The sequence below is a fragment of the Pan troglodytes genome, chromosome 3 (genome assembly GCF_028858775.2).
Source record: "Pan troglodytes isolate AG18354 chromosome 3, NHGRI_mPanTro3-v2.0_pri, whole genome shotgun sequence".
In the NCBI taxonomy this organism is placed as follows: Eukaryota; Metazoa; Chordata; class Mammalia; order Primates; family Hominidae; genus Pan; species Pan troglodytes.
Genome location: NC_072401.2, coordinates 39,821,309 through 39,835,826, shown reverse-complemented (window position 1 = coordinate 39,835,826; position 14,518 = coordinate 39,821,309). Strand labels below are relative to the sequence as shown.

Here is a 14,518-nt window from a genome sequence, read left to right as displayed (position 1 = left end):
CGAGACTTCGTCTCAAAAAAACAGAACCTATATTGTCATGCTTTTAAGTGGTTTTGTATCTGTTGATATTTGTTTTGGACCTTTCAGAGACTCACAGAGCTAAAATTAGAAACCCCTTCCAAATTGGAAGCATTAAGTGAGCTCTGGGAAGTAGAGTTGATGTTTATTGAATGCTTACCCTGTACTGGGTACTCTTTTGGGCACTTTGCATACAGTATCTCATTTAATCCTCATCACTAACATTATCCTCTTTATTTGATGAGGGAACTGACATGGAGATATTAAGTAATTTGCCTCAATTACTAGTCGGTATATGTGCCTTTCCCAAATATTTTCTCTGAGTTTATAATTTTTCAGGTTTCAGCAGTAGATATGGGAGGGAATCTAAAGAAATGCACGTTTCTTTTTTTAAAATGTTTTACTTTTTAGAGACAGGGTCTCACTGTGTTGTCCAGCCTAGATTCCAACTCTTGGGCTCAAGTGATCCTTCCACCTGAGCCTCCTGAGTAGCTGGGACTACAGGCGCACCACCCTGCCTAGCTGGAAATGCACATTTTTAAGTGAAAACAGATACAATTAGTGTCATTCCAGTCAATCCATCATGATGGCTTTATCTCACTGTTCATTGTGTGAAAAATGCAGATAAACTCTTGATTTTCCAACACTTTGGGCTAATTGCTTAAGCTCTCAGGGTTTGATTGAGATGGTCCCTGGAAGCTTAAAGCCTTAAAAAAGTTTCTTTTGCTTTGCCCACCTGGTTACCAACCTAAATTTAACAGATTAAGTGATCAGAGACTCTTATAACATTTAGTTAGTTAAAAAACCTTGTCAAATAGTTGTGGTGTTATGGTTCATCCAGAGGCAGCTAGAACTCTGCACATTGTTTGTTGCCTGTCCACTTTCTGCTGAAACTGAATTTTTGTGAATAGTGGGGCACAAGCAAATGAAGGAATACTTTGGGGTTTCATTGCTTGTAGCTTGTTTCCACAGAGTTTGGAAACACGGGCTAAGGAGAGTATGGTTTCCTATGTGCCTTATTTAGGTTGGTCTCATAGCTGAACCTCAAATGCACTTAGAATTAAAACTTGGTTGTGTGCTCCACTTTTGGCATCCATCCTAGCCTTATGCATGGAAAATCAAGCCAAATGAAATTAGAAATTTTTTGAATGGCTTTTTTTTTTTTTTTTTTTTTAATTTACGGCAGGGTCTGGCTCTGTCGCCCAGGCTGGAGTGCAGTGGCATGATCTCGGCTCACTGCCACCTCTGCCTCCTGTGCTCAAGCCATCCCGCCTCAGCCTCCCAAGTAGCTGGGACTACAGGCACACGCCACCTTGCCTGGCTAATTTTTGTATTTTTTGTAGAGACAGGGTCTCGCTGTGGTGCCCAGGCTGGTCTTGAACTCCTGAGCTCAACCAATCGCCCACCTCGGCCTCCCAAAGTGCTGGGATTACAGGTATGAGCTACCACTGCTGGCCTAGGATGGCTTTAAGGAAGGGGATGAGTGATTTTTTTTTTTTTTAATCCATAGGCACTAGAGTTTGGTTAATTTTTGCCTCTTGTTAATATGTAAGCATTGTATTTGTACAATAGCACTCACCATAAAATTCTGAGTAATGTGTGTCATAGGCTGTGCCTCTTTTAACTAATCATTGCACAATTGTACATGTAATTTCAGGTCATAGACATGAATGACTACCAGAGGAGGAGGTTTGCTTCCCGGATCATAGATAGTCTGTTTAATACAGTAACTGATAAGAAGATAGCTATTTTGGGATTTGCATTCAAAAAGGACACTGGTGATACAAGGTATCAGTTTTTAAAAATATTTCAACCCTTTTGAGATTGTGTTAACTCCTCATCTTAATTTTTTGATTAGGGGAGGTGTACATAAAATACATGTATATATATAATATAAAGAATAAAAATAAATATCCATATCTTCACCACTCTACCAGCTTAAGAAATCTAATTTTACCTGTATCTTAAACTCCCTGGTATTAGAATATAATGCCACATAAAGCTTACCAATACTGATTTTTTTTTTTCCTATAGAGAATCTTCTAGTATATATATTAGCAAATATTTGATGGATGAAGGCGCACATCTACATATATATGATCCAAAAGTACCTAGGGAACAAATAGTTGTGGATCTTTCTCATCCAGGTGTTTCAGAGGATGACCAAGGTAAGGCTTTGAGTCTCATGAATCATTTTGAGTCCAGACCTTAAAACTTTTTATCTTTTGGAAACCTTAGGTTGTTCAGTTTTATCATGTATATCATTGGTAGGCCCTCTTTTCAACCTCATTTCTCTGAAATTAAAGTCTTAGGCATAATGTCATCAACATTGATTTGAAGTGATCAGCTGTGGATTGGTCCATTGATTTTTCCAACATACTCCACAAATCCCCAAAATTCCAAAGAGATGCTTCCAAAGCAGGGTTTGGGGCCTCCCACCATCACTCCCATTGATACTGCAATCAGATTATTCCCAACTCTTCCTGCAGTCCTAGTGTTAGAATACCTATAGTACTATCCCCTTATGTGTGGTTTTGCTTTCCACGGGTTCAGTTATCTGCGGTCAATTGCAGTCTGAAAGTACTAGAAGGAAAATTCCAGAAATAAACAATTCATAAGTTTTAAATTGTGTGCTGCTTCATCCTGCCTGGGACATTTATCATTCCTTTGTCCAGCATATCCACATTCCATATGCTACTTAGTCACTTAGTAACTTTTGGCAATCAGATTCAAAAAACAGGTATGTGTGTAAGTATATATAGGGTTCAGTACTCTCCACAGTTTCAGACATCTACTGGGGGTCTTGGAATGTATCCCTGCAGATAAGGGGGGAACTACTGTAATGTCATATAACTCCTTTCTTATTTCTGTTTTTTTGTTGTTGCTGTTGTTACAGTGTCCCGGCTCGTGACCATTTCCAAGGATCCATATGAAGCATGTGATGGTGCCCATGCTGTTGTTATTTGCACTGAGTGGGACATGTTTAAGGTAAGGTAACAGAAAAGATACTAAGGAAAATTCTAGAGGTGTTCCACTATCAGCTGGGGTTGAGTATGTGTTCATGTATGTGTTTTGTTTGTTTGTTTGTTTGTTTTGTTTTGTTTTATTTTTTTTTAGATGGAGTCTCGCTCTGTCGCCCTGGCTGGAGTGCAGTGGCGCAATCTCGGCTCACTGCAAGCTCTGCCTCCCGGGTTCACGCCATTCTCCTGCCTCAGCTTCCTGAGTAGCTGGGACTACAAGCTCCTGCCACCACGCCCAACTAATTTTTTGTATTTTTAGTAGAGACAGGGTTTCACCATGTTGGCCAGGATGGTCTCGATCTCCTGACCTCGTGATCCACCCATCTTGGCCTCCCAAAGTGCTGGGATTACAGGCGTGAGCCACTCCGCCCGGCCCACATATGTGTTTTAATTGTTCCTGTGGTTTGTCTTTACAGGAATTGGATTATGAACGCATTCATAAAAAAATGCTAAAGCCAGCCTTTATCTTCGATGGACGGCGTGTCCTGGATGGGCTCCACAATGAACTACAAACCATTGGCTTCCAGGTAATCATGATCCTGGATTGTTTTTTTTCTTTTTGTTTGGTCTTTAGTGTTTGATTAAACAACTGGGGACTATAATCTAGTCAAGTTGACATCAAAAGACCATCACAGCAGGTCAGAATATGTTTGGCTAATTAAGATGATAACTTCTTTCTAGGGAAGTTCTTTTGGGGAACCAAATCAATATCAGAAGTTTATTTCAACAATTAGGAAAGTGCTCATTTGCTTTTTAAACCCATTGTGTGGGTTTTAGAATTTTCTTATTTTCTTTAGCAGTAACGTAACTCTGGGGCAACATGTCAGTTCTTTAGGAAGTCCCTATGGGATTTTTCTGACTACTCTACCTCTCTACTTCCTCCCTAAATTTGCGATCTAAAGGTAAAGAAAGAGGTCTTGGTCAATCAGCAGGTGTTCATCCTATACCTTCTGAGTACTCAGCACTGTGCCAGTGCTGTGAGGGGTCTGAATGAAACATGGGAGTTTCAATGGTACTGGCCCTCTTCTGATTCAAAGTTTGTCAACTGGCCAGGCATGGTGGTTCACACCTGTAATCCCAGCACTTTGGGAGGCTGTGGAGGTGGATCACTTAAGGCCAGGAGTTCGAGACCAGCCTGGATAATACTGTAAAATCCCATCTCTACTAAAAATACAAAAATTAGCTGGATGTGGTGGCACACACCTGTAATCCCAGCTACTTTGGAGGCTGAGGCAGGAGAATCGCTTAAACCTGGGAGGCGGAGGTTGCAGTGAGCCAAGATCACACCACTGCACTCCGGCCTGGGTGACAGAGCAAGACTCCATCTCGGGGAAAAAAATAATAATAATTAGTCAGGCGTGGTGGCCTGTGCCTGTAATCCCAGCCACATGGGAGGCTGACGTGGGAGGATTGCTTGAGCCCAGCAGGCAGAGGTTGTAATGAGCTGAGATCATGCCATTGCATGCCAGCCTGGGTGACAGAGCAAGACCCTGCCTCAAAAAACAAAAAACAGTTTGTCAATTATGGAACATTTGGAAAGCTGACAGAAGCCTCCACCCAGAACAGTGTTTTTGTATGTTACATCTATTTCAGTTCTCCAAGGAGTCCCAAAAGTATTAATAAGGAGCTATTTTCCATTTCCTCAGAGCAGTGTGTATATAGGGATAGGAGGATGGGGAGGTGGAGTAAGTTAGGGAGAATAAAAAAATATGCCAGGGGGTTGTTGTCAACGTAGTGCCCAAGCAAGCAGAAAAGCAGCAGTGTTTGATAGCTTGCTATGCACATCTCAGCACCAGCTATCTTGGAGAGGTACCAGTAAGGCCTAATCTGCTATTCAAAAGTATCTGATCTGGTTCTCTTAACCTCTCACCAACTTGTTGAAGGTCCTTATTTAGAATTCAGTGCCCATTTCTCATTCATGAGAGATTTACTTGTGGAAAGAATCAAATGGCATCCTTGTCTGTGAACTCTTCCATCCAAGACCTTGGGGACTCTTCTATTCCACCCCTCCCTAGTGAGTAACAACATGACTGTTTTTCCCAGTCATGACTAAACTCAGGAATGTTATTTTTAAAAGGTTATTTGCAAGGCATAGACACATTTTCTCTCATTCCTGTTTTACTCATCTAAGGGAAAAGATATGTAGAGAAATACATATTTTAAATGATTTTAAGTTATTGTAAAAGTTAACTTTCCTAGTGAGAAATTAAAAAAAACAGTTAGGAATGGAATCACTAAATAAGGAGAATTTGTAAGTCACTGAGACAACTGGTTAATATAAAGCAGAAGCCCTTTCTTTGTGGTATGAGTCAGAATTAAATATTAATTTTTAATTCAAAAGATGAAAAGTGAGTAGTATGTTTATCTCTGCTGTGGAGGGGAGATAAATTCATGACTGTTGAAGTAGTAGTGTTTTTAATGATAAGATGATGATTTTGAATATATGGAATAAATGAAAAATGTAATAGGCAAAACCAAAATTGATTATCATTTAGTGAAGGCTGGCTTGCTGTATGCTAAGCACTTTACCTAATTTAATACTTACCACGACCCTTTGAGTTAAGTGGTGGTAACACAATTTACAAGTGAGGAAGAAAGACCTAGAAAGTTTAGGTAATGCAGCAAGTGCCAGTCAGGATTCCAGCTGGGGCCTTTCAGACTCTGAAGTCTGAATTCTTAAGAATTATGCTGGCGGGGTGCGGTGGCTCACGCCTGTAATCCCAGCACTTTGGGAGGCCGAGGCGGGCGGATCATGAGGTCAGGAGATCGAGACCATCCTGGCTAACACGGTGAAACCCCATCTCTACTAAAAATACAAAAAAAATTAGCCGGGCGTGGTGGCAGGCACCTGTGGTCCCAGCTGCTCGGGAGGCTGAGGCAGGAGAATGGTGTGAACCGGGAGGCGGAGCTTGCAGTGAGCCGAGATCACACCACTGCACTCCAGCCTGGGCAACAGAGCGAGACTCCATCTCAAAAAAAAAAAAAATTTATGCTGTTGGCAGGGCACAGTGGCTCACGCCTGTAATACCAGCACTTTGGGAGGCCAAGGCGGATGGATCACGAAGTCAGGAGTTCGAGACCAGCTTGGCCAACATAGTGAAACCCCGTCTCTACTAAAAATACAAAAACATTAGCCTGGTGTGGTGGCAGGTGCTTGTAATCCTAGCTACTTGGCTGAGGCGAGGAGAATCGCTTGAACCTGCAAGGCAGAGGTTGCAGTGAGCCAAGATCGTGCCACTGCACTCCAGCCCAGGCAACAGGGCGAGACTCCATCTCAAAAAAAAAAAAAAAGAATTATGCTGTTACCAATCGGGCACAGTGGCTCACGCCGGTAATCCCAGCACTTTGGGAGGCCGAGGCAGGCAGATCACTTGAGGTCAGGAGTTCGAGACCAGCCTGGCCAGCATGTAAAACCTCATCTCTACTAAAAATACAAAAATTAGCCAGGTGTGGTGGTGCACGTCTGTAATCCCAGCTACTCAGAAGGCAGACAGGAGAATTGCTTGAACCTAGGAGACGGAGGTTGCAGTGAGCCAAGATCAGGCCACTGCACTCCAGCCTAGGCGATAGAACAAGACTCCATCTCAAGAAAAAAAAAAAAAAAATGCTGTTAGCTTTTGCAGGTTTTTTAGTACAAGGGAAATTGAAATGAGGATGGAGTTTGAAATAAAATATGAACTCACTGGAAACTGGTAGGTTAATTTCATACATGTTTCTAAAGACAGTGGTGGCACATAATTGACTACTTTGAGGGAGTCAGGTGTGGGGAATGGCAGGAGTGAGAAAGTCTAGATATGAATATTACAATGGAGTATAGATTAATTCTAGAAACAAAAAATAGGGAAGAAACCAAAGATCTCTCATAGCAACCCAGACAACTTGAGAATCCTTTTCTAAGAAAAAAATCTAGATTCCCCCTGCTCCCATTTCAGTACATTATAAATTCTTACACTTATATAATTGTTAATAGTTCTCTTAAATTTTATTTTTTTTTCAGATTGAAACAATTGGCAAAAAGGTGTCTTCAAAGAGAATTCCATATGCTCCTTCTGGTGAAATTCCGAAGTTTAGTCTTCAAGATCCACCTAACAAGAAACCTAAAGTGTAGAGATTGCCATTTTTATTTGTGATTTTTTTTTTTTTTTTTTTTTTTTTTGGTACTTCAGGATAGCAAATATCTATCTGCTATTAAATGGTAAATGAACCAAGTGTTTTTTTTGTTTTTTTTTTTTTGAGACAGAGTCTCACTGTTGCCCAGGCTGGAGTGCAGTGGCGCAATCTCGGCTCACTGCAAGCTCTGCTTCCCAGGTTCACGCCATTCTCCTGGCTCAGCCTCCCAAGTAGCTGGGACTACAGGCACCCGCCACAGTGCCCAGCTAATTTTTTGTATTTTTAGTAGAGACAGGGTTTCACCATGTGAGCCAGGATGGTCTCAATCTCCTGACCTCGTGAACCACCCGTCTCGGCCTCCCAAAGTGCTGGGATTACAGGTGTGAGCCACCACGCCTGGCCCATGAACCAAGTGTTTTTAAGGAAACAAAACTATTTTTTTAATCATCAGATTTATATTAGCTATATGGATATTAGCATATCTGGTAATTATGAATCTAGAATTTTTTTACATATTTTTATAATACTGTTAGCTCAGTTATTGGATGAGTGAAAGATAATCATGTTGGTTTTAATAGTGTCAATTTTTGTAAAATAAAAATTAAACTTCAAACTCTTTACTTTATAAATTGTCCGTAGGCCACACTTTAATATCACATTATAAAGGGAAGGACAGTCTTCATTTCTCCTGGTTATTGGTTTGTTTGTCATTAAAGATATATTTTGAATCCATGAAATTGCTATGCTAAATAGCCTTTACATGTATGGTCTGGTTAAAGTTCCTTTGTTCCTTTTGTTTTAATAAAATGTGTCACTGATTTTTTAGCTCAAAATCATCACTGTTAATTTCCAGTCACCCCAAATATGGTTAAAAGATTTTTTTTTAAATCATGAAGAGAAAATTAGTAGTAGTGTTTCTTTCTCTCCCCATTATTTCTTGGTTTTCCTCACTAATCTTTTTTTTTTAGTCCAAAAGCCAAAAATATTTATCTTGGTTTTACATTTTAATTTCCATTCTTAATTGTAATTTTTTTCTTTAAATAAGGAAACCAATATAATCTCATGTATAAAAACTTAAATATTTTACAAGTTACATATAGCATCATTCTAAAATAAGAATTTTTTTTTGTTTTCTGTCTGCTTTTTTCTTATGTCTCTTGTTGAGTTTTACATTTTCAGTGGTTATTTTTGCTTGTGTTAGATCATTATTAAAATATATCCAATGTCCCTTTGATACTTGTGCTCTGCTGAGAATGTACAGTTTGCATTAAACAGCCCAGGTCTCATCCTTCAGGAATTTTGCAGTTCAATGAGAAGAGGGAGACAAATATAAAGATGAGGACAGAAGCATCTCTACAGATGAAAATTACATAAATAAAACATTCTCCATCAACAACTATATGGGTGTAATTTTTGTCAATTCACAAGTAACTGAGTCATGACAGCCTGACATTAGATGGGAAAAAAAATGACACCTCACTTTTTAGAGAAAATGGTATTATATCATTCTCTCAAATGATGCAACAAAGGGAGGGAATTTAGCAAATAAACATTGGCAAACTGTAGCCCCTGGGTCAAATCTGGCCAGCCGTGAGTGAGCTAAGAATGGTTGTTACATTTTTACATGGTCACATGTTAAATGGTTTGACCAGGCATGGTGGCTCATGCATGTAATCCCACCACTTTGGGAGGCCAAAGAGGGAGGATCACTTAAGGCCAGTTTGAGACCATCCTGGGCAACTTACTGCCTAGGCAATAAGTAAGACCCCGTTTCTACAAACAAACAAAGCACAAACATTTTAAATGGTTATACAAATCCCTACATAATATCCTCAACTTTACCTCTTGGCTGGCAAAGCCTAAAATATTTCCTACCTGGTCCTTTAAGAAAGTCTGCATACCTCTGAAAGAGACAAATACTAGAGTTTGAACATAAGGTGAGCCTTTACTCATAAGACTTTGAAGTGAGGATGAGTTTATTAATTAGAATTTGCTTTACATTTATGCTTGAAAATATTCTTGTATTCTGCTTAGTAATTTTATATTCTAGTAAAGGCATTGTAAGTCCAAAGATGTATGAAGACGTATGCTAAAGCAGATAGAATTAGGCACTTGTCCTGTCCAAATGAGGAATTTTTAAATGTTTTTTTTTCTGTTTTTAGACATCTAATGCTATAGATTCAAACTTTTTCTACTCTTGTCTAGATATGCCAAATGCTGGCAAAAAATTGCTCTTTTTTTTTGTTGTTGTTCTTTTTTTTTTTGAGACAGAGTCTTGTTTTATTGGCCAGGCTGGAGTGCAGTGGCACGATCTCGGCTCACTGCAACCTCTGCCTCCTGGGGTTCAAGCCACCGTGCCCAGCCTAAGAATTGCTATTTGGATGTTGCCGAATTTGTAAAAACACAGCAATAAGCAAAATCCTTTTGAACAAAGAAGTCCTGAGTTCATCTCATTGGTGGACTGAAGCAATTCTGTAGCAAATAAATCCTTTGAAAGAGCTCCAAAAAGAAGAAAAAAAGAAATAGGTACTTGTGCCGGGTGCAGTGGCTCATGCTTGTAGTCCCAACACTTTGGGAGGCTGAGGTGGGGGATCACCTGAGGTTAGGAGTTCGAGACCAGCCTGGCCAACATGGTGAAACCCCGTCTCTACTAAAAATACAAAAAAACTAGCCAGGCGTAGTGGCACGCGCCTGTAATCCCAGCTACTCAGGAGGCTGAGGCAGGAGAACCACCTGAACCTGGGAGCGGAGGTTGCAGTGAGCCAAGATGGCGCCATTGCACTCCAGCCTGGGCAACAAGAGCGAAACTGTCTCAGAAAAAAAAAAAAAAAAAGAAAAGAAAAGAAAAAGAAAAGAAAGAAATAGGTACTTGTTTTAAATTGCAAGATGTTTCAATGCCTGGAACTGATAAGTAAACAATTATTGTAAGATATAATTACTGGCCGGGTGTGGTGGCTCATGCCTGTAATCCCGGCACTTTGAGAGGTCAAGGTGGGTGGATCACTTGAGCTCAGGAGTTCAAGACCACCCTGGGCAACATGGCAAAACCTCGTCTCTAAAAAAATACAAAAAATTAGCCATGAGTGGTGGTGCATGCCAGTAGTCCAAGCTAACTGGGAGGCTGAGGTGGGAGGATCACTTGAGCCCAGGATGTCAAGGCTGCAGTGAGCCGAGATTGTACCACTGCACTCTAGTCTGGATGACAGAGTGAGACCCTGTCTCAAAAAAAAAGAAAAAAGTTACTGGTAAATGGAGGAAAATGGGCAAAAGAGGGCTCATAGAGCCAGATAAACTTGCTGTTTGAAATGGGAGGAAAAACTCAGTAATTAGGCATGTAACTTAACAGCAATTTGAGACTTTCATGTGAAAAGTTGAAAGAAGGTGGTTAGTCTTTTTTTCTCTCCTCAACCAGTTAAAGACAATTGTTGTTTTTTTTTTTAATCATACAAACTTTCAGTTTTTAAAAATATATATGTTTAAATTTTTATACCTGATCCCTACCACCAGGAAAAGTTTCAATTTTTTATTAGCTAATATATTTTTGGTAGGGCAGAGGAATATTGGTAAGATTACTAACTGTACTTAAAATTGAAAATAATAGGCCGGGCGCTGTGGCTCACGCCTGTAATCCCAGCACTTTGGGAGGCCGAGGTGGGCAGATCACCTGAGGTCGGGAGTTGGAGACCAGCCTGACCAACATGGAGAAACCTCGTCTCTACTATAAATACAAAATTAGCCGGGTGTAGTGGTGCATGCCTGTAATCCCAGCTACTCAGGGGGCTGAGACAGGAGAATCGCTTGAACCCGGGAGGTGGAGATTACGGTGAGCCGAGATCATGCCATTGCACTCTGACCTGGGCAACAAGAGTGAAACTCCTTCTCAAAAAAAAAAAAAAAAAAAAATTGAAAACAATATATGGACATGGTAAAAAGACATTCACATAGATACAAAAGGATAAACAAAATCTCTCTCCTACAATTTTCTCTCCTACAATTCCACTTAAGACTTCTTGGCTAAGCTACCTGAAAGCCTTATTTTTCCCATCTGTAAAACAGATAATCCATCTCTAACTCGAAGAATTGTTACAAAGATTACATGAGATGAATGTTTACACAAAGATCTTCTTGGCACAGTGACTGGCAGGCAATGAGCACTCCTGTTAGCACCATAACAAGCTGGTCCCACTGCACCAGAACCACGTGTAGGCTCTGGAATCACTAGAAGGACAGTAATTAACACTGAACATTTTGGACAGGCACTATGCAAAGTCCTTTAGGTGCATTTTCTCATCTGTTCCTCACATAAGTCTTTATTTCATTTCATTTTTTACTTCCCCATGTTATTCTAGGACTCATTTAAGTCTTTTGAGGTAAGTTCTGATCCTGTGATTCAGACTACAGGCAGAAGGCTCAAAAGATTTAGCAGCTTGCTCAGGGTCACACCTTAATAAGTGGCAGAACCAGAATTCAGGACAGACTATGTGACTTTTCTCTCCAGCTTTTAATATTAGTCATTCTGCTTCTCTGGATACATAAAGGTGCCTAGGTAAAAGTCATTCTTCTCAAATGCAAAGAATTAACCAGGCATCAGGCCAATACTTGTCATGCAGACTTAAGCCAATACTTTGTTATGCAGTACTTGTCACTGGTGCCTTATCTTCCTATTTCTCAAGAAAAAGCTAAAAATCTGGATTTGGTGGTGTGGTGTTGTTTTTTGTTTTTTGAGACGGAATCTCTGTCGCCCAGGCTGGAGTGCAGTGGTGCAATCTTGGCGCACTGCAACCTTCACCTCGCAGGTTCAAGCTATTCTCCTGCTTCATCCTCCTGAGTAGCTGAGATTACAGGCACCCACCACCATGCCCGACTAATTTTTGTAAAAATCTGGATTTTTGTATAAAATCTCTCAATTTATAAGTGTTGCCACGATGTTTAAAAACAAATTTTTACACTACACACACCAAAATATCTGTGAAGGGTAGATCTAGATCAAAGGTTGCTAGTTTTTAAAGAAAGAAAACCCTAAATTCTGACATAGTTTTAGATTTACAGAAAAGTTGAAAGAATGGTACAAAAATGCTGTATACCCTTCTTATTCAGTAAATATTAATATTATATTTGCTTTGTTTTATCCTTCCTGTATACATCACACATAAAATTTATATTTATATAAATTTTTTTCCTGAATGATTTGAGATTAAGTTGCAAGGCCAGGTGCGGTGGCTCATCCCTGTAATCCCAGCACTTTGGGAGGCTAAGGTCAGGAGTTTGAGACCAACCTGGACAACATGGTGAAACCTCATCTTTACTAAAAATACAAAAAATTAGCCGGGCATGGTGGTGCGCACCTGTAGTCCCAGCTACTTGGGAAACTGAAGCAGGAGAATCGTTCAAACCTGGGAGGCAGAGGTTGCAGTGAGCTGAGATTGTGCCACTGCGTTCTAGCCTGGGTGACAGAGCAAGACTCTGTCTCAAAAAAAAAAAAAAAAAAAGAGAGTAAGTTGGAGACATGATGCCCTTTTCCCCTAAATACTTCAGGGTTATCTCAGTTTCTGTGGGTCAGGAATTCAGGAACAGTTTAGCCAAATGGTTCTGGGTCAAAGTCTGGTTGTAATCAAAATGTCAACCAGGGCTTTGGTCATCGAAAGGCTTGACTGGGGCTGGAAGATTGTCTTCCAAGATGGCTTGCTCATATGACTATCAAGTTAGTGCTGGCTGTTGACAGGAGGCCTCAGTTCTTTGCCAATTGGATCTCCTTATAGCTCTGCTTGAATATCCTCATGACACAGCACAGCAAGTTGGCATCTTCAAGAGTGAAAAAACCAATAGAGGACAAGACAGAACCTCCAATGTCTTTTATTATCTAGCCTCAGAAATCATACCCCATCATTTCTACAATATCCTATTGTTTAACCAGATAGCTCAATTCACTGTCTGAAGAGACATGGATATCAGGAGGTGATAATCACTGGGAGCCATCTTGAAGGTTGGCTATTGGAGTTTTATTTCCTAAAAAATAAGGAAATAGGGCAGGTGCAGTGGCTAACACCTGTAATCCCAGCACTTTGGGAAGTCAAGGCAGGAAGATTGCTTAAGCAATCTGGCAAAACCCCATCTCTACCAAAAATACAAAAATTAGCTAGGTGTGGTGGTGCATGCCTGTGGTCCCAACTATTTCGGAGGCTGAGATGGGAGGATTGTTTGAGGTGGAGGTTGCAGTGAGCCGAGATCTCACCACTGTACTCCAGCCTGGGCGACAGAGTGAAACTGTGTCTAAAAAACAAAACAGGCCAGGAGCCGTGGCTCATGCCTGTAATCCCAGCACTTTGGGAGGCCGAGGTGGGTGGATCACCTGAGGTCAGGAGAGGTCGAGATCAGCCTGGCCAACATGGTGAAACCCCATCTCTACTACAAATACAAAAATTAGCTGGGCGTGGTGGCTGGCGCCTGTAATCACAGCTACTCAGGAGGCTGAGGCAAGAGAATTGCTTGAACCTGGGGGCTGAGGCTGCAGTGAGCAGAGATTGTGCCACTGCACTCCAGCCTGGGCGACAGAGCGAGACTCTATCTCAAACAAAACAAAACAAAACAAAACAAACAAACAAAAAGATTGTTACTCCTTTAAACTTTCATCCACTAGTTTTAGCATCTACTAATGATTCCTGTCTTAATCAATTATTATAACAATGGTAGCTTCCAGTTTTTGATCAAGTTTGAATCTTGCTTTTACCACTTAGTAGAAATGGGACCTTGGCCCAGATAGTCAACTTTCTTAAGTCAATTTCTTCATATATAAAGCAAGGATAATACAGTACACTTCAGAAGGCTGTTTGTGAGGATTACATTAGATAAGAGTGTAAAACACTTGGCACAGGGCGTGGTACACAGGAAACACTCCAGAAATGTTAGGGGGACTTTGTTGGTTGCCCATCCAGAGGATCCATTCCCCCTTCTTCCTTCCTAACAGAGCCCCAGTGTTCAGATGTTCATCCCCACCTGCTTACCTCACCTTCAGATCCAAGGATGGTCCGTCTTACTTTTGTTTAACAAATTTCCCTTGCCAATGATTTTTCTTGCCAATGATTGCTTCAGAAACAACCTTGTGACCAATGCTGGCGATTGAGAATTGAGGGGTAGTTTGTTAGTAAGGCTCCTGGGACACATTCCTGAAACAGCTACAAGGAAAGTTGCCCTCTCTTCTCCTTCTGGATGTTGTGGCTGGATATGATCCCTGGATAACAGGTATTTGGTTGTGACAGCCACAGCCACCATCCTACCAGACTGGGGTGAAGCCAACACCAAAGATGGCAGAGATAATAGAAGGAAAAACCTAGATCCTCGATTACTTTGTTGAGTCCCTGAATCAATGAACC

The 14,518-nt window shown here is 40.7% G+C and overlaps 1 protein-coding gene across 1 annotated transcript in view; it reads left to right on the top strand.

Annotated features, from left to right (window-relative positions):
* UGDH (UDP-glucose 6-dehydrogenase) overlaps nucleotides 1-8,547 on the top strand; it is a 28,785-nt gene extending 20,238 nt beyond the window's left edge. The window contains exons 8-12 of the mRNA XM_001142520.7: nucleotides 1,676-1,806; nucleotides 2,053-2,186; nucleotides 2,915-3,006; nucleotides 3,455-3,565; nucleotides 7,036-8,547. Of these exons, the coding sequence (XP_001142520.1) occupies nucleotides 1,676-1,806; nucleotides 2,053-2,186; nucleotides 2,915-3,006; nucleotides 3,455-3,565; nucleotides 7,036-7,146 (579 nt within the window). The 3' untranslated portion in view covers nucleotides 7,147-8,547. The remainder of the gene's footprint in view (nucleotides 1-1,675; nucleotides 1,807-2,052; nucleotides 2,187-2,914; nucleotides 3,007-3,454; nucleotides 3,566-7,035) is intronic.
* Nucleotides 8,548-14,518: the final 5,971 nt, after the last annotated feature.